This window comes from Vulpes lagopus, chromosome 11, assembly GCF_018345385.1.
Source record: "Vulpes lagopus strain Blue_001 chromosome 11, ASM1834538v1, whole genome shotgun sequence".
Taxonomy (NCBI): Eukaryota; Metazoa; Chordata; class Mammalia; order Carnivora; family Canidae; genus Vulpes; species Vulpes lagopus.
Genome location: NC_054834.1, coordinates 46,909,558 through 46,929,364, shown reverse-complemented (window position 1 = coordinate 46,929,364; position 19,807 = coordinate 46,909,558). Strand labels below are relative to the sequence as shown.

The window sequence follows — 19,807 nt, the reverse complement described above, 5'->3', positions numbered from 1 at the left end:
AACCTGACTCAGGGCTTGATTCCAAGACCCTGAGACCATGACCTGAGCTGAAGGCAAACACTTAACCAACTGAACTACTCAGGGAACCCCTCAAGTTTAAATTCTTTTAGGTCGCTGGGTGTTGAGACTAAGATTTTCTTTCTTAACTTGTAAAATGGAAATAATTCCCAAGGTTATTCTGAGGATTACATTAAGGTGTATATAAAAGTTCGCAATAAATTAAAAGGGATATACAAACACGTGATGTTATTAATTTTTATCTCAGTAAGTTTATCCATTGGATGACAATAAAATGATTCTCTGAGAGTCTTGGAAGAAAGAATCTTTAGCTAAAGATGTAAGTACTAAAAATATTCAACCCCAGAGGTACCACAGACATAGACTAATTTTTTCCATCTGTGCAGTTTAGGGTAGATTTGGCATACGCTCAATACCAGGCAAGAAAGAAACTATGGTTTAGGCTGCTTTGAAAGTTAAAAAAAAAAAAAAAAGGCAGAAAAGGAAACTATTTCCTTTTATAAGCATGAATGTTAAAATAGAGAAAAACTTCATCGAATAATTTACCACTGAAGCAGGACTATTTGAGCAGTATTCTCTCTCGCCTTCCCCACTCCCCACATACGTTCTAATTAGTTAGTTGTTTCATTCATCATGATTTATAGATTATGGTCACTTCCTCCTCACCAAAGTAAAACAATATAGATTATTCCTTATCAGCCATGTGTGACTCAGAGGTCAAAAGAGCAATTCTTTGTAGGATACTCTCCCTAGATTCGTACTATTTAAAGACCTGGTTTTCAGACCCAGGGATTATATAAGATATTATGGCCTTAAGATTAGCCCCCACCCAAGATGCCTCAACAGAAGAGCCGAATTTGAGGTTGAGAAACTGACATGAGGAAAAAGATAAAGGAGAAAAAAAAAGCCACAGTGGGTCAGCAGATGACTCACTGTCCCTTCCTTGAACTTCAGGAATGACAGGATGGAAGAGGAAAAAAAAGAGGCGGTGCCCCACTGCAGACCAGATGTTCCATGAAAGTCAAGAACCTCAGGGAACTTCATGATCTATGTATGTTCTTAGGGTAAAGGCAATAAATACAATTTCCATGGTTGAGTTGTTAAGTGCATCCACGAAAGGACACCCGGAGAACTAAGCTTGATTGCACTTCACCCTCAGAGCTACCATCCTAAATCAGATGGTCTTGTTCTCCCACTTTAAAACCTCAATCACTCCATATTGCTATTGGGCAAAGTCTAAACTGAACAGTGGCATAGACTGTTCTCCATTGCAGCATCTCAACCTTCCTTGGTAGCTTTATTTTCTAATTACTTTTTTTTTTTTTTTTTTTAAGTAGGCTCCATGAGACACCTGGGTGGCTTGAGGGTCTGCTTTCAGCCCAGGCGGTGATCCTGGAGTCCCAGGATCAAGTCCCACATCAGGCTCTTTGCACAGAGCCTGCTTCTCCCTCTGCCTGTGTCTCTGCCTCTCTCTCTCTCTCTCTACCTCTAATGAATGAATGAATGAATGAATGCATGAATCAATCAATCAATCAATCAATAGCTCCACGCCCAGCATGGAGCTCAACACAGGGCTTGAACTCACGACCCTGAGATCAAGACCTGAGCTGAGATCAAGAGTCAGATGCTTAACCCCTGAGCCACCCAGGCACCCCTAAATTCATTCTTATCACATATCTTGGAAGGTATAGGGGACTACTTATAATTTGCCAGATAAAGCCAGATACGTTTAAGCTCCAGTGCATTTGTTTATACTATTCTCTGTCCAGAACTCTCATCCCAGCTGGCAAACCCCTAACTGTACTTCAAAGCCTGGCGAAAGTATTATTTCTTGTCTGTAGCTTTCTTGACTCCCACTCGCTCCTACTACTCAGAGAGATTGTTTTTTCATCTATGGTGTCTCTGAACTCTGAGCATTTATTTGTTAAATCACATATCCTGATGCATTAGGTAGATGCATCAGGTTTATCCTTTTTCCAACTCACTGTGTTCTCCACGAGGGCAAGTGTGAGGCCATCATTGTTCAATTCTTGGCACACTATATGGGCATAAGACAGATTTGTTGGATTGAATTAAATATTAGAAGAGGGCCAAAGCATAAATGGGTTTTCTAGGCCTACGAATTATGCCAGGACTAGGAACTCTGCTAAATCTACATATATGGTTCTGCTTTTGTTCTTTTTTTTTTTTTTTTTTTTTAAAGATTTTATTTATTTACTCATAGAGACAGAGAGAGAGAGAGGCAGAGACACAGGCAGAGGGAGAAGCAGGCCCCATGCAGAGAGCCTGACGTGGGACTCCATCCACCGTCTCTAGGATCACACCCTGGGCTGCAGGTGGCACTAAACTGCTGCGCCACCAGGGCTACCCCTTCTGCTTTTGTTCTTATCAGGGTGTGTGTCATTTGCTTTTATTAAGAAAGTGTCAAAAAAAAAAAAAAACCCACCAATGTCACGAATATATTTCTTTAGATAAAACATTATTAATACATTTGTAGCTTTGAACTGACCTTCCCATAACCCCATTAGCTAAAAGGTGGTTGAATAATTTGAAATATTCTCCAGCTGGAATGGGATCACCTTTGGGGGTTGCTTTAATCACTGCACCCCTGTCTTGCTTTTGCTCTTCAAAGAGCCCCTCAACCAGTCTTTGAAGGCATGAGCACAAGGAAAACCAGATGAACTCTGCTCAATTTTAAACTTGCCACTTTTTCTCCTCTAGTATCAAACTTTTCTTCTCTAATTAATTGAACAAGTGAACTGAAGATGTATATAATGTAGTATCAAATTATTTTTTTAAGCTCTATTCATCATGCCACCTTGTTCCAAAAAGTCTTTAAGAGAGGTTAAAGGGAAAAAACCCAAACAAACCCCAAATCCCAAACCAAATTGTTACACACTTGGTCCACATTTGTCTATAGCATCACAGCACTGATCATCAGTCCATGTGAAAGACTTTTGGAAAGTTTTCCGGGTACTAGTAATAGCATTTCCTGAAGTTGGATCTTGGTTTATAGCAAAGGATTCTGTTGATGCCACAAGTTGCTTCTATCTTATGATCCAGTATGAGTGTTCAACCTTGAAATCAGCCTCAGAGGCCTCCTTTTAGGATACATAACAAGGTACGTGTTCCCTAGCATGGATCCTGGCTAAATAAAATTGTAGCTGATTCATGCCTACAAGTGCATCTGAAGACAGCATAACAAACAAGAGCAGGAGCTCTGGAGTCAGTCTGTCTGAGTCAGAATCTGGCCATACCTCTGACCGGTTATCTGACCTTGGAGAAGCTGCTTTAACCTCTCTATGCCTCACCTGTGTCATCTGAGAAAATGGAATAATATCTACCTCGTGGGTGTGTCATGTGGAATAAGTGAATGAAATCTGTAAAGAGTTTAGAACAGTGTCTGGTACATGGTAAGCGCTCAATAAATGTCAGCTCTTGTGTGACTTTCACATTTTGGGGTAAGAAAAATGGGTATGATAAAAAAATCAAAGGAAGGCTGGTAATTTTTACAATAGAACTTTATTTACAAAACCATAACTCAAGTCTGTTTTGGTATCACTATCAACAAAATGCCTATGGCCAAGGTATTACAAAGGCAATATACTGATTTTAGCTATACCTAAAACCACAATCCAGCACTGTCACATTTCCTATTCCTGTGTGGCTCTGAATGCAGCTTAAAACAAAAACAAAACTCTCTTTATAGTGTACAATGGCTTAAGCAAAACACTTCTTTAGTTTTTTCCTATTCAAGGGTTGGAACTGAGACTACTCATTTAATTTGCTATTTACAGAGAAAGTCCTAAGGAATAGAATAACTTCAAGTTGGATCTGCTTTTATGACATAATAACCAGAGGACTTTAGAAAAATGTAAATAAATAATGTTGGCAAACAGTATATATTGATAATTTTGTGACAAATTCATTTACCTAACATTGTGCCAAGGAATTAGGAGAATTTCTCCAAACATTTTAAACTTTCAACTTATTCCATTTGCTGATTCACAAAGTCTTGCTCCATTTTAAGGAGTTTTCACCAACATAATGCAGGATAACCAGTACCTATGGAAACTCAACAGCTTGGTTAAAAAAATTTCCTGTTAAACTTTAATCCCCAGTTGAGCTTGTCATATGTATGCATGGTTATATGCATGAATATATGCTTGGTTGACATACACACATATATATGTACTAATGCCTCTTATTCAAGAATGTAAAATCAATGGTATCCTGTATCTAGTTGTAAGAAACCGCCCCCCCCCCCCAAGATTGTGAGGTAGTTGAGTGACACACGAAATGATCTTCTCCAATCTGAATTCTAGAATACACCTTTACCACGTGGAGGGGTGAAGAGAGGAAGAGGAATCAGTAGAAGGAAAGAACTAAAAATGGCTCAAATTAAATTCATGTAACAAATCTGAGATAGCAAATAAATAAATCAATAAATGTCCCATTTGCCCTCCCCAAAAGAGAAATTGGTAGTAAATCCTTACTAATACTTTTACAGTTGATCCATTACTGTGTATTTTAAATAGGAAAGAGTCTGAATATCATACATATTATAATCCCAATCATCGAATACATTCCTCTGCTGAGATATCTAATGTGTCTTCATCTGTGCTCTCCTCTATCTCTGGCAGGTTGCCCCAAAGTAGGAAGTTCACCCCTGAAGAGAAGAGATCATATAATTACTCAGTACTATTACAACTCAGAACATGCTATATGAAACCATAGTGTTAACAGTAAAGAGAAAAGGTATTAGAGAGGGTACCGTGGGTAAAAATGATCTTATATATATATTCATTTGGGACATAAACATTTTTAAAGCCCGTTTAAGCAAGGCTTTGAATTCTAAAATCTGAGGCCATATCCGTTTAAGCAAGGCTTTGAATTCTAAAATCTGAGGCCAAGAGGCCATATCCTCAAACCCTGCCCCCAACTATATTATGCCATAGTCACTCTACACTGATAATTTTCAAATCTATTTTATTGATCTTTAAGGATGGCAATCTCACAAGATTATTTTATTTTTAAGGTTTTATTTATTTACTCGTGAGAGACACAGAGAAAGAGGCAGAGACATAGGCAGAGGGAGAAGTATGCTCCCCCACAAGGAGCCTGATGTGGGACTTGACCTCAATACCCCGGGATCACAACTTGAGCCAAAGGCAGATGCTCAATCACTGAGCCACCCAGGTCCCCCTCACAAGATTATTTTAGATTAAGTGTCTCTTTGGAGGGCACAGGGAAAAGGCTTAAATAAGTCTCCTCATCTCCTCAACAAGCATGGAAGTAGCTGATGGCTTTTTTGTAATTTAAAAAAAGCAAGGTTTTTAAAAAAAAAAATAAAAATAAAATAAAAAAATAAAAAAAGCAAGGTTTTGAAATCAGTTCTAATATGAACTGCAATCCTTTCATTTAGGATTTAGGCTATAACTGCCAATACAATAAACAAAACAACAATGTAGAGCCTCATAGTGGATGGACAGTCAGACTTCATACTGAAGAATCTAGCATAGGCATATAGTAAAATATCACACACAATAGAAGATAATGAGATAGTTTATTCTGGGCATGTACTATATTACATAACTTGGAAGTACTAAATTGGGGAAAAAAATATTAGGAGAGCTGATGGTATCCAACAAGGAAAGCAAATCTCATGCTCTCCAGTTGTCAGTGTGGATACAAGGACTCGGTAACCTGGATACTCACTCCATACACACTGAGATAGTGGCCACGTAGTGAAGTGGAATAACCAGGGTTTGGCGATTTGGCTTGAATCTAGTTTCCACTACTACCAATACCCTATGGATGTTGTTACTACCTTTACTACAAATGTATGCAACTGCAGACTATATATTATTTTGTGTGTGTATTTAAATTTTTATAGTATGGCATTATATGTATCTTTTCTAATTGGCTTTTTTCATTCAACATTATGCTTTTGAGATTTACCTGTATCCATATATATATAGCTTTAGCTCATTTCTCTTAATTTCTGTATTCTGTTGTGTGAATTAAATATATAAATAGCAAATACATACATATATAGCAAATAGAGTTCATCATTCATCACTTCCTCTAACTGCCTTATCTTCCGCAAGTATTCAAGGAGACATGTCCAAGGAGGTGCATTGTTGCATTGCTGGAACCATGTAAATAATCAACTGTCTCTCTTGGTTGAGATACTAGAATCTAATCCGGTAAGAAGTTAGCATCTATTTCATGCAGGGGGTGGGGGGCTATATAGATGTCTATCATATTACTTTCTGTAATTTTTTGTGTGTTTGCATTGTTTATAATAAAAAATATCCCCCCCCCCCCCCCCGCCCCAGACTGAACAGTATTCTGCTTCTGGTAATATGGCACTGAGGAGCTAACAAGAATTACTAGGCCAAAATCTAAGGGATAATTAGAAACCATAAAGGGTGAATGAGAGCTGAAGTCAATTTGCCTTTGAGGGCATTTGCCAATTCCAGGGAATTTGAAGGTTCCTCAAGCTCCTCAGGAAGTTTCAGGAAATCGGGTCGACATGTGAAGCCTAGCTTAGAACAGAGACTTGGGGCCTTTTCAGTCTAAACATTCTAGAATTTCATAAAGCTTGTGTATATATTCCTTTGATGCTGCTGACTCAGGTGATTCAAGGACAGTCCTAGCATCATGAGAAAACCTGTTTTATAGCAAGCATCTAGAAAGTCTTGCTTTAAATCACAGTATTGGGGTTACAAAGGAGAAGTTTGATATTCTTGGAGTGAATACTTAGAGACACAAGTAGCTCGGCACAATCGGTTCAAAGGAAAAAAAATAAACTAAGAGATTGGATCTGACAGAAGGAGCACCTTCCTTTCTCTGTTAAGAAGGGAGGAAGGAAATCCTGTGATACATCTGTTTCTCATGGATTAGATTCAATGCGAATGGAAGAATGCGGGGCTTTTATCTTTGAAAAATTGACCAATATTAAAAAGTAAATCAAAATGGAAAAATCCCCACCCTGTGTTTTGAATTCTATGATGCAAGAAAAATAGTATCAAAGCAGAAACGTCCTTTAATGTGTCCCATGATCAACATAAATATAAAACTAGAGCCCTAAGCTAGGAGCCTGTATCTCAGGGGAGTTCAGATAAGCCCTTCCTCAAAAATGGCCCTCTTTACATCCCAGAGTCTGAAATTAAGACCCACAAATGATGGGCTGAGAGCTACAATTGAACACCAGGTGATTAAAAAAAATCAGAGTCTATAAAAACCCAAGCGTAACTGGCAGATTTGAGATCCTGAGGACCTAGCTTACAATTCATGATCATTAGTCTGTGAAGGCAAATCATCCTTGAGAAAAGGAATATATTTTAAGTTCTGAAGTACATTTAAAAACCTGAGAGTGTGAGTGCCAACCTGGATTGTTGAGTTCTTTAAATTTGTTCTGTCAACTTTAGTTTCCACTAAAAATCCCACTAAAAGTCAGCTTGATCTGTTGTGTAAAATGGATAGACAGAGAAAACAGGTGTCCTACAACAAAACAACATCATTCCAGACAATATAAAATGTATTATGTAAATATCCTTTAAGAATTGATTGTATATTAAGTAGTAATTAGTATAACATACTGGCTTTAAATATTTCCCTTGAATAAAATTCCATCATGGTTTATTAACATAGATGTCCAAGTGTCTGTTTTTATCCTGGAGCAACATCACCAAATACAAAGGTTACCTAGTCATCCTCCCTCCCAGCTCGCCACTGCCCCAGCCTCCTCTCCGTGCTTTCACACACACACACACACACACACACACACACACACACACGCACAATTGACCAGTAAATCTAAAATCTTCCAAAATTCTCTGGAGCTATAAGGTACACCAAGGCAACAATTTAGAGCAACTAACATATTAATTTAGGAAGATCAAGAAGAGCCTATGGCCATACCACTGTGAATGCACCCGATCTTGTCTTAAAAAGACCAAGAAGAGCCACATTTGAGGCTCTTATACACAATAATGACAGCAGACATGGTGACGAATCTTGGCTAGTAGTTTCCCTAACTGAATGTTTCAGAAAGCACTGAAACTGAAAGCACTCAAGTTTCACTCTTTCAACCCATGTAAGAGGGTTTCAGAGGGAGTCCTAAAACGATCAATTGGGAGTTTCACTCAGATATTGATAGACATATAAGTGTTAGGGGAATATCTGAGTCAATTGTTTCTTACCAGTAGAGTCTAGTCTGTTGATATCATAAACTGCTTGGCTGTGAAACATCCAGAAGTGCCCATTGTTGCAGGAAAGAAGGCAGGAACAACATGGAACAATCACATGATAACCTACAATGTTCCCACTGAGACAGAAAGCAAATATAGTTAGATACCACCTAATAACTGGCCATATATGCATTTTTATGTGCTAAAGTAAATACATAGACCATATGAAGACCTCATTTCCTCCTAACAACCTCCATTGCTAGGACCTTTGGGATAGGAGTTACTCTGGTAATGTTAAATTTGACAGTGCTACTGCCAAATGGGAAAATGGCCTTTCAGTGAAGTGAAACAGTACTAACACATTCTCCATTTCTTCGCTAGTATTAGTTTATGTGTTCTCCTTCAGCTAGCTTCTGGATGCCATGCTCTAGGGTTGTGGTGTGTTCTGTAAATCACCCAAAGTAGATGTGCCATACACAAAAAATACATGAAATAAACTCAGATCTCTGGGTCAAAAGGGTTTTTGCTATCCCCCAGGACTGTGGCAGGTCAGGTTCTTCTATGTTCTAGTTCTATGCCAGCACCTAAAATTGTTTCAACAGATGGAGGAGTAGGAAGACAGCATGAGCCCCTGTAAACCAAACACAAGCTGGCTGCTCTAATTTTAGTTTTAGTGTTTTTGAAGGAATTCAGAAATAAAGCAAATCCTTAGCTTCTAGAGAGTTGCAAAAGTTTTTACTGTCTTCAGGATTATCCATCTGATCATAAGTACCTCACTTTTCCACAGATTTTTTTTTTTTCCTATGTGGTCACTATTATATAGAGTGAATATGCAGGGCATGTTTTAGCTAGTGCTTTAAAAAAAATGACAACATGAACTACTTATACCTTGGGTTGTAAAAATTCTTATTTATAGCTTGTTCCCACCCTGTGAGATGTGGGAGTCAGCCATTTTTGTAAGGCCCTATCAAAGATACTATAAAAGGTACCAGCCTACCTAAAATATGTCTTCAAACCATAATCTGCTTGAAAGGCAAACAAATGAAAGCAAGTTGTTCTTGGACCAGGACTGACAGTTATTTGTAAGACTATATTGCAAAAGTAGATTCTATGCCTTTAATCATCATCCATATTCATTCACTCATTTAACTCATGTTTATTGAGCATCTACTATGTGCCAGGTACTGTTCGAGATGCTGGGAATATAGCAGTAGACAAAGTCCTTGTTCTCATGGAGCTAACATTCTAGTAGGGATACATCAGATCATTTTGCACCCTTGTTAAAAAGCCCTCGGTGGCTTCCCACTGGCCAAAAATCAAAACAAAAAAACCCCTTCACACCAAGGTCCAGATCTGTGCTATTCCAAATGTGGCTATTGAGTACTTGAAGTTTAGCTAGACTAAACTAAAGTTATGTATAAATTTAAAACATTTCAAAGACTTACAATAAAAATAGTAAAATATTGCGTTAATAATTTATGTCGTTTACATGTTGAAAAATATTTTGGTTATACTGAGAAATAAAGTTTACAATTTAAATTAATTTCACTTGTTTCTTTTTTACTTTTAAAAATGTGGTTATGGGATCCCTGGGTGGCGCAGCGGTTTGGCGCCTGCCTTTGGCCCAGGGCGCGATCCTGGAGACCCGGGATCGAATCCCACATCGGGCTCCCGGGGCATGGAGCCTGCATCTCCCTCTGCCTATGTCTCTGCCTCTCTCTATCTCTCTCTGTGACTATCATAAGTAAATAAAAAAAAAAAAAAAATTTAAAAAATTTAAAAAAAATAAATAAATAAATAAAAATGTGGTTATTAGAAGATTTTATTTATTTACTATTTTTAAAAGAAGACTTTAAATTACAGATGTGGCTTATAGATTTTTATTGGACAGTGCTGCTCTAGATTACCTGGATTCTAACTACATCTTTAATCTACTCATATAACTCACCCTGGATGTTCACAATGTCTCAGCCATGCTGGCCATCATCTTCTTATTCCTTGAACATAAGCTTCTTCTTGTCCTGGGTTCTCTGCACTTGCTGTCCCATCTACCTAGAATGTCTTTCCTTGAGGTCCTTCTCATCCTTATGGATTCATCCCCAATGTTACCTTTTCATGAGAAGGCTTCCCTGATCATGCTGTCTCAAAGAGCTCTTACTTGCTCTCCCAACTTCTATTATTCTCTATCATTTATTATTATTATTTCCTTTGGAACATTTTCCATCCTATTCGATATCTTTTTTTGGGTTAAAGTAGGCTCCATGCCCCATGCAGGGCTTGAACTCATAACCCTGAGAATCAAGAGTCAAATACTCTACTAAGTGAGCCAGCCAGGAACCCCAAACTAACTAACTTTCTTTTCTTTCTTCTTTTAATTTTTATTTATTTATGATAGTCACAGAGAGAGAGAGAGGCAGAGACACAGGCAGAGGGAGAAGCAGGCTCCATGCACCGGGAGCCTGACACGGGACTTGATCCCGGATCTCCAGGATCGCGCCCTGGGCCAAAGGCAGGCGCTAAACCGCTGCGCCACCCAGGGATCCCCCTTCTTTTCTTTTCTTTAACATAGGCTCCACACACCCAGCATGGGGCTTGAACTCATGACCCTGAGATCTAGGGTTGCATGCTCCACTGACTGGGCCAGCTGGCGCCCCTCAACTCTATTCAATATTTTATTTATTTAAATCTTACTGACTGCCTTCCCACTAGAATATAATGTCTAAAAGCCAGTGACTTTGTCTTATTTATTGCAATGTTTCTAGGCCCCATATCAATAACTAGCACATAGTCTAGACTTTATTATATAGTTTGAATAAATGAATTTATTCAATAAATAAATAAAAGAATGAATTTAAGTTGTCATCAGCACATAAGAATTTGAATTATTAGGATTGTAATTTATAACCCAAATCCCATTTAAATGTAAAAAAACCCTCAGCTTTCTTTTCTCTAAAATGGGACTCTCAAAAGATAATAGTAATAGTTTTCATCTGTTATTATTTATAGTCTATTTAAGACTTTTAACATTCATAATAACAGTCTATAAGGTAAATACAAAAGATATTTAAATTTCTATCTTCTTAAGCTGGAAGATAGTTTCTGTCTTCTTAAGATATAAATTAAACAAGGAGACAGAGGTTCAGGGTTTAGAGGTTTAAGGGGTTTACTCAAGATTACACTGAGAGTAAGAGTAGGGCCAGGGCTCAAATCTGATTTTTTTGATAATTGCAACTCTATGTCTTTTTTCTTCCTAAACTACATTTGCCTTTTTCTGAAAATGAAAGCAGATATTTGTCGATGCACTTTGAGAAATTGTAAAATGATATACAAATGTGCCATGAGACCCTTTTAAAAAATCACTCTAAATAACAAATGGCTTTTCAATGGCTCATTGCATGGGTTATAACCAGTGCTCGATGCAGCCCACTGAACCTTTCTCTGTGCTGTGGTGTTAACATCCGTCTTCCAAACGTGGGGCTACATCTAGAATCTTGCCAAAAATTACCATTTTAAACATGCGATGTCCTTCAGTTTACATTTGCAGATTTCAGTGAAATAACATCTTCCAATGAAGTCCACTGCGCTGGAAAGGGAAATGTGCAAACACAGTTAAAGGCACTTTTAAAAAAAATTGTTGTAAAAATCTCCTATCATGTAAACTTTACTAACTTAACCATTTTTAAGTATATGGTTCAGAAGTATTCACATGGCTGTATACTCACATTGTTGTGCACTGAATCTCCACACCATTTTTATCTTGCAAAACTCAGACTCTACCCATTAAACAACTCCCCATTTCCCTCAGCCCTCAGCAACCACCATCTACTTTCTGTTTCTATGAATTTGACTATTTTATATAGCACATATAAGTGAAAGCACATAGTATTTGTCTTTTTGCAACTGGCTTATTTGATTTAGCATAATGTTCTCAAGGTCCATCCATGTCATAGCATGTGGCAGGATAGCCTTCCTTTTTAAGGCTGAATAATATTTATTATATGTATAGACCACATTTAATTTATTCATTTTCATCTGAACATTTAACATTTGTGTTGTTTCCATCTCCTGGTTATTGTGAATAATACTGCTAAGAACATGTATGCAAATATATCTTTTAAATTCTGCATTTAATTCTTTTGGATATATATCCAAATATAAACACATACTCAGATGTACACACATACACAGATATACACACACCCAGAAGTGGGATTCCTGGATCATATGGTAATTCTATTTTCAATTTCTTTAGGAACTTCCATGCTATTTTCCATAGCAGCAGCACCATTTTACATTCCTACCAATAGTGCACAAGGATTCCAATTTTTTAAGTGTACTTTTGGTTGTGATTTAGCATGAATTTCGTAGACCCAAAGAGCTGAAAAAGACTCCAAAGTAGAAGAATAATATATTGTGTATATTTGTATCACAGTTAATAGTTGTGATTTTACCATAAAGGACAAATTTCCACTTAAAAAAATCTTTTATGTGTTCATTAATTCGTACACATCATAACCCCTTCAAGGAAGACTAGGCAGTAGGAAAAAAACTGGTTCTATTCTAGACTCTGGTCTAACCTCTAACAATTCATGTATCTGAGCCCTTATCTTATCGTTTACTACATCAATTGCAAGATGAATGGCTTAATATTTCAGATTTGTGTGTGCGTGTCTCTGCCTGTGCTACTAAAAAGAAACAGCACTAGACGATAAATCATAGAACCTGTGCAATAGTAGGTTCTAGATTTATTGTCTAGTGCTTCTCCTTTTTTGCAACACACACACACTCACACACACAGTGGTATTCAAAACATCAACCCAAATATCTTTGCGTAAGTGAGAGCTGTTGGCTTTGTCATTAGGCATGGCTACACTTAAACCACTTCAGAAAAGATTTCAAGAAAGGGAGAGTTCACAGCTTGAAGTAGATTTTTTAAAAAATGTCCAAGTTTCTATCATCACAAAGTTCATTTTAAAATATGATTATTAGCCTGCCTTCCTCTGACTCTGTGTCCAAAGAATAGCTGTTCACCCATATTTTGGATAGTTACTCTTTCACTTTAATGATAAAGTTTCAGTTGAGACCTAAGTCTTGAAAATTATGTAAGGGTATACATATATATGCTGACTATGGAAAGAGAAAGTACCTTTTAGAGCTAGACAAAGGTCTATTTGAGTCAAATAAAATGGCTATTTTCCCAAATAGGTAGCAAAATCTCAAGCACTCTACTTACGAAAGTGCGTAGTGTCTGAAAACAGAATTTAAGAGGATTTAATAATGCAAACAAGTGCATAGTATTTGAATCATCGGACAAGGACTGTTTCAGGGCGAAGTCTCTATTTCATCGCATACAGATCTACTTCTCACTCATTGAGAGAGATTTGAGAGAAGAACACCGACTTACAAGGGCAAAGGATCTGATTCGGCCTGCCAAGAGCAAATAATGGCAGAAAATTATGAATATTCTTTTGGTCTAAAACTTTATGGATAAAAACGAAACACTCAGTGGCCTGTTCTCTTTGACAGTACAGAGAATCTTGCTGGACTTTACCTAGAGTCTAGAGTCCAGGTCATGGACTCGATCCAGTGAGATCAGGATGGTTGGGCAGGGCACAGCGCCAGGGAGTCAACTTAAGGGATGTGGCCACATGACTATAATTGAACTAGAAGCATTACATCAGGACTGACCACTCTGGCTAAACCACAGACTTTGTCCAGACAGTCTGCCCACTTAGTTATACTCCAGGGGCATCATCAGACTGTTGGGAGTGGCTGGAACACCAAAATGATAACCTCCTTGTTGACTTCCCAGAGGTTCAAACCATACACTTTTCCCATTTAGTTAGAGGCTACCGTTGCCCGCCACTAGAAGACTTACTTGGTAGGAGGGATGTCTGTAGAGAAAAGGTCTATTTCGGTATCAGCCAGCAACACCGCCTTCATGCCCCTAGAGCTGAGCACTTGTTTACAGAATTTGCAACACAGGATGGACACGCACCGGTCCTTGAAACTACAAGTGCTGGTAGACATGGCGTCCCGGCAAGGATGCGGCGCGGGATGGCGAAACAAGGAGACGAGAGCAGCACCTTTCCTAGTGTGGTCCCCACGCCCCCCGCCCCTCCAGGTTCAAAAATCAAATCGCGAGGTCCGGGGCTGGGAAGGAAACCAGTCCTTTTCTGTTTTCCCTTGGGGCGGTGAAAGTAATATTTATTGAGGAGGAACAGGGCGAAGCAGCAAATGTGGCTTTCCTTTTAACTTTCGGGAAGGGAGTGGGGTGTGGGGAGGGGAGGCGGCGGGCTAGCTGCAAGGGGCCTGGGGGGCTGCTCCGCGTAGGCTCCCCCAGCCGGCGTCCAGCGGCGGCTCGACTCTTCGGCCCCCGCCCCTCCGGCGACTCGCTAAGCTCTCCTCCCGCCGGGTCTTCGCGGGGCGCCCCCCCCCGCAGGCCCCTCCCCGGAGCGCTCTAATTCCGCGCCCGCGACCGCCGGCCAAGCGTCCCTCCCCACGCCGCCTCTCTGGACGTCTTCCTCCGCTTCCCGGGATCCAGGAATCCCCTCGGCTTCGGTTCGTCCCCGCCCAGGAGCAGCCCGTCTCGCCTCCGTCCTCCCGGGACCCTCCGCCGCCCTGCCCGCTCGGGCTCCGGGACCCCGCCTCCTCCCCTCCCGGCAGCCCCCGCCCCAGCCCTCGGCGTGCCGGCGGGCTCTCGCGCCGTCCCTCGGGCTCTCCCTCGTGGCCCCGCCGGCCCCTTGGGTCTCCGTCGGAGCGGCCGCTCGGAGCGCGCGGTGGTGCTGGCGGGACGCGCCAGAGGTCGCCTGTGGGGCTCAGTCGGCGCCGGGGTCTCTGTCACCGAGCGCGTCGTTTTTTCGCTCGCTCTTCCGCTCCCTCTCAGCCTTCCCAACCGGCTGTCAGTTTGAATTGCCGGCGCCGCGCACCGATTGGGAGAACTGGGGCTCGCCCGCGTCCCGCATTGGCAGGCTCGGGAGGCTCGGGCTGCAGAGATCTTAGTGGCTCGGAGACCGTATGCCCCGCCTCAGTGACGGTGCCGAGCCCAGCGCGGTTTCTGGTTGGCCGAGCTTGGCTCCGCCTCTGCGCTCATTGGGCGGCCGCGGGCTGGGCTCGCCCTCCTCCCGCCCCCGTGGAAGCGGCAAGGCACGCCCTTCGCGCCTCTTATTGGGAGACTTCCCACAGGGCCCGCCGGCCTCTACTCTCCATTAGCTGAAATTCTCCGCAACGCCCCTCCTCCCTGCCCCGGTCCAATTGGTCGCGCTTTCTCTCAAGAGTGTGTGCTTGGCTGTGGGTTCCATTTTAATCCCGCCCATTAATTCTACCTCGGGGCTCGGCAGCTCTGGGAGGAGCTTACTCTGCGACCACGCCTCCGTGGGGCTAGTCCCACCTCCAGGTTTCGCCAGCTCCTCCTCCCCATTCCCGTCCTCGCGGGATCAGCTATTCCTATTGGCTCCCGGCCCCATCGGTCGATAGAAAGTGGGCGTTGATTGGTAAGGGGGCGGGCTCCGCTTCCCGGCGGGGTCCTGCGGAGTTGGCGGAGGCTCCTCAGGGGACGAGGGGACCGATCTGCGTAGAAGCGGGTGGCGGGGAAGAGGGGAGGAGATCTCTGAGTGGGAAGCGGAGCCGGGGGCCCGAGACCCGTCGCGTCAGAGCCAGGTAAAGGCTCCTTCCCTCTCCCCTCGCCTCCTCCCGGCCGCCGGGCTGGAGCCCTGACTGAACAAACCGCGGCAGGGGCGGGAAGGAGAGGGCGCGGATGCTGCTTGCGGCGTCGCCCAGCGGTGCCGCCCGGAACCCCTCAGACCCCCCCCGACCCTCCCCGGAGCTTCCAGGACAGCCCATAATACTTGTCGGGACTGCACCTCCCGCTGCCCTTCGCCACACAGCCGGGCTCTGCCCTGGGACTGTGCCGCCGCGCAGCCCGCACCCGGCCCGCTCCCCAAGCCCTCCGCACGCGGGCAGCCTCGGGCAGCCTCGGGCAGCCTCGGCCACTGCTGGGCAGCCGTCGCCGGCGTCACCCGTAACCATCGGCTGCCCGCTTCCCCTGTCCCCAGGCCCTGGCAGGCAGCCGCCTTAGCGCCCAGGACCCCGGAGGCTGGGGGTTCTCTTGCCCCGTCCCAGCCCCGGCCCGCCTGGAACGGCCCCTTTCACGCGCTCGCGCTCGCAGACCCGTCGCGGGGCCCCCGCGCTGCCCGCATTCTCCCGCGCGCTGTAGCGCCGTGGCCCCCTGTCCTGTGCTCCCCGCCCTCCCCGGCCGCCCAGGCCGTCTTCCCTTTGCCGTCTCTCCACCCCCAGGCGTGCGCTGAAGCTCCAGTTATCCCCGGCTCCGGTGCAGCCGCTGGACCCCACCTCACACCCCCCTCCCCGCTTCCTGCCTGCCTGAACCACCACGCCGCCTGGGCTCCCTCCTCCTCCCCGCGCGGGAAGTGGGAGACACCGGCGGGAGCCCCCCCGCCCCCCGCCCCCCGCCAAGGAGAGGGCAAGGGGCGACCCAGGAGGGAGGGTCGCCTCTGCGGCACGGTGGGGAGCGTGACGGCCGACTGCGCTCCCGCTGCTTCCCTCCCGCCTCCCGGGCCTGGGCCGGGGCGGGATTTCCTCCGGCACCTCCTGGTGCGAGGAGTCGGGACTGCGACCCTCCCAACCCCCCCCCCCCCCAGCCTGGGTCTGGGTGCGGTATTTGGGTTGGCTGGGCACAGTGACAAAAAAATATTGGGGGTGGCATTTAAGAGTCAGTCTGGTCCCTGGCTTGGGGGAGGCGGTGGCTGCCTTCCGTCCCCCGCCTCCGGGTTTTCCCGACTCCGACCCTAGCCTCTAACCCGTTTCCTGCTTCTGTCGACCACATTGTTTTCCTGGATGTGCCCCGTGCCGAGCAGGCTTTTTCCTGAAGGTCTCCTCCCCCCGCCCCAAACATTTTGCTGCCAAGAGAAGCTAGTAACCAAAAACAAAACAACTGGGAGGAGGGGCGGGAGGGGAAGAAAAGTTGTGCCCGGGTGGCTTGTCCCTCCCTGGCTTTGATCCCTTTTGATGTCCTGGGAGTTGTCCCAGCCGGGGGTCAGGGGCCGCGTCGGAGCCACTGCGGAGAGTGCTCCCCTCGGCTGGCCGCTCCCCAGCGCTGGCGGGGCTCGGAGGCCGCCGAGGTGCCGCAGCCCCCGCCCGGAGCCCCGCGTTCCCGCCGCAGTCCCCACCCGAAGCCCGCGCAGGCGGCTGCTCCAAAGTGTTTTCTTCCAGCCCTAAAACAAAATCCGGAGGGAGCTTCCTTCCTCCGCACCTCGCCGCGCCGGGCTCTGTGAGCCGGGCGGTGTAGGGCCGAGATGAATGGGCCAAGGCCCGGCTCGGAACGACGTCCCCTACCCCACCCCCGCCGCGCTTAGGATCTGCGCTGGGGCTCATCGCCCCCTCCCCTTTTCCCTGCATTTACAGGCAAGTGAACCGGAGCAAACGACTTCCGATCCAGTCTGCGCTGCTGCGGCTCCCGTTTGGGATTTGATTTGCAGCATCTTCGAGCCTGTGCAACAAAAAACCGCGAAGCACGCCCAGCCCTCCCCCGGCACCCTTTTACGCACCCACTCCCTCCCGGGGACACAGCTGGGCGCGTCCACACCCCCGCACCCCCCACACCATGTTGTGCGGAAGGACTTCCACTCCCTGCCTCTGTCGTTGATGTCAGACCCCGGGCCAGCCTCCGGGCGCTGCAGTTCTCCCGGCTAATGCTGAGGCTGCGGCTCCGGCTCTAGCACAGAAACCAGCCGCCGCCGCGCCCGGCCCCAGCGTCCACCGTCTGCATGTGCCCGCCGTAGCCTTCAGCCCAGCCCGCAGCCCGCGCTCCCCGGAGCGCTGGAGACCACCGCGGGGGGCCCCTTCTGCCCTTGGGAGAAGCGGTCTTGGAGGTATTGATTTCGGTGGTTGGATTTTTCCCGTGGATCTATCAATTCATAATTTGCATTTGGAAGAAAGAAGGAAAACATGACGTCTCCAGCCAAATTCAAAAAGGATAAGGAGATCATAGCAGAGTACGATACTCAGGTCAAAGGTAAGGGCTTTGAAAAATAGCATGATGCATATGCTCTGTGGACCATTGAGGCATGTATTTCCACCCTGATTTGCAGGATGTTCATTTCTCTGGGTGGAGCAGGTGGGGGCAGGCTGAGCCCAGGGGTGGTTTCATAGGTGGGTTTGAGCCTCCAAGGGATGGGCTGTGCCAGGGGCCACCGGCTCTGGAAAGGAATTTTTAGAGTGGGCTTTAGGTTGGTTCTTGTAAGGGCTGGCCCTGATTTTGGCAGCCCTCTCCCACAAGCTAGATAGGGTGGGGGGAGGGGCGGGATGTTCTTGGGGAGAGAAAGGTGGCAGTTTGCCTCTGGGTGTCTGGGTCAGGTTTCCTTGAAGGACAACTGAAATCTGACAGGTGTTTGGGAATTTATGTCAGAGGTTGAAGAGGAGTCCAGGTAGAGAAAGGCAACCTTGAGAAAGTATACCATTTGGGGAGCCCCTGGAGAGGCGGGGTTTTTTTCTGATGCACTATATCAAAAAGAGACATTTGCTATGGCATACAGACACTGAAAGTCTGTAGCCACCTTGGGTGCACCTTGTACCTGCCAGGTCTCTGGTTGCCCTGTATTCAGTCAGAGATCAGAGAACAGAAAGAATAAGGTCATTTCACACCCGGTCCCCGCCCTCACCTAAACATGAATGGAGTTGGGATGTTAGGGTTGCTGGGTGGTGCTGATTCTGGAGAATGGGAAGACATAATTGTTTAACCCTTCTGTGTTGTCACTCTCTGCTCCAGAATGCATGCTTTTAAAGGCCCACTTGCCTCTGCAAAAATGTGAAGGCTAAAGCAAAATGTGGACCTGGAGAAACCAAGTGATCTGTCTACACATTTAATTGACTACCTGACTTGGTGCTGCATGAATCAGGGCCCCTTCCCAGACAACCTTTTTTTTTAACCAGCCATTCCCATAGGACAGGTTTCCGCCTGTTAAAGAGCCCCAGGATGTGTTTGTGCAAGGCACTGTCCCTTCCTGGCCAGTCACTGGGAAGAGCCATGTGCTCTAGCCCATTGAGACTTCAGCTTGGGAGTGGGAGAGGTGGGTGGCCTTGAACGTTACACCACATGGTTGGAGCTCTGGGTTTTCCTTTGTTTCAGAGTACAGAGGGAGGGGCCCCTCCTTCTTTGCCTGCACCAATGCAAGGAGACCTTTTCTATCATAGAGGACTTGGGAAGGGCCATGTCTCCCTTCTAATGATTGCCTGGGGTGGGGATAGTGTAGAGCTTGAAATGGGCAGCTGCCTTATCTCTTGGAAGGTTGGAATGTAGTTTCAAGCCCCCGTTTTGCCTGTAGGATCTTTTTAATGTCATCAGCTTGGTCAATGCTGGAGGTGCCCTGAGGGACCTTCTATCCACTTGGCTGCAAATATTGGTGGGTTTATTACAGAGGTGGGGGCGTTGATTGATTGATAGCTTCAGTTGAGCAGGGATTGGGAGAGGTGTGGTTGTGAGTTATAATTGAGGTCTTGGCCTCTTGTCACTGTTCATAATCTGGACCTGTTTTTGTAAACAATAGGCCACTGGCCTCTGTGTCCTGTCCAGATGC

The 19,807-nt window shown here is 45.0% G+C and overlaps 2 protein-coding genes across 10 annotated transcripts in view; one reads left to right on the top strand and one right to left on the bottom strand.

Moving 5' to 3' along the window:
* Positions 1 to 3,523: 3,523 nt before the first annotated feature.
* Positions 3,524 to 14,530, bottom strand: FAM72A (family with sequence similarity 72 member A). 2 transcript variants are annotated; one of them, XM_041722511.1, is made up of 4 exons: positions 14,095 to 14,530; positions 11,722 to 11,799; positions 8,229 to 8,353; positions 3,524 to 4,687 (listed from the first exon to the last, which is right to left on the bottom strand). In XM_041722511.1, the coding sequence occupies exons 1-4, from the start codon at positions 14,244 to 14,246 to the stop codon at positions 4,593 to 4,595; spliced, it is 450 nt and encodes a 149-aa protein (XP_041578445.1). In that variant the 5' UTR covers positions 14,247 to 14,530; the 3' UTR covers positions 3,524 to 4,592. The 2 variants fall into 2 exon arrangements, with proteins under 2 accessions (XP_041578445.1, XP_041578446.1); XM_041722512.1 differs by lacking the exon at positions 8,229 to 8,353.
* Positions 14,531 to 15,728: 1,198 nt separating this feature from the next.
* SRGAP2 (SLIT-ROBO Rho GTPase activating protein 2) overlaps positions 15,729 to 19,807 on the top strand; it is a 238,265-nt gene continuing 234,186 nt past the window's right edge. For all 8 annotated transcript variants that reach the window (XM_041773849.1, XM_041773847.1, XM_041773848.1 and 5 more), the window contains exons 1-2: positions 15,729 to 15,875; positions 17,637 to 18,246. In XM_041773849.1, the coding sequence (XP_041629783.1) occupies positions 18,180 to 18,246 (67 nt within the window). In that variant the 5' untranslated portion in view covers positions 15,729 to 15,875; positions 17,637 to 18,179. The remainder of the gene's footprint in view (positions 15,876 to 17,636; positions 18,247 to 19,807) is intronic.

Excerpts from the sequence above, each read along its gene's own strand:
- FAM72A (XM_041722511.1), bottom strand. The coding sequence starts at position 14,246 with ATGTCTACCAGCACTTGTAGTTTCAAGGACCGGTGCGTGTCCATCCTG. Across the intron at positions 11,800-14,094 it reads ACAGACATCCCTCCTACCAA|CGCAGTGGACTTCATTGGAA; the intron begins GTAAGTCTTCTA and ends TTCCCTTTCCAG. Across the intron at positions 8,354-11,721 it reads GACATCGCATGTTTAAAATG|TGGGAACATTGTAGGTTATC; the intron begins GTAATTTTTGGC and ends TTTCTGTCTCAG.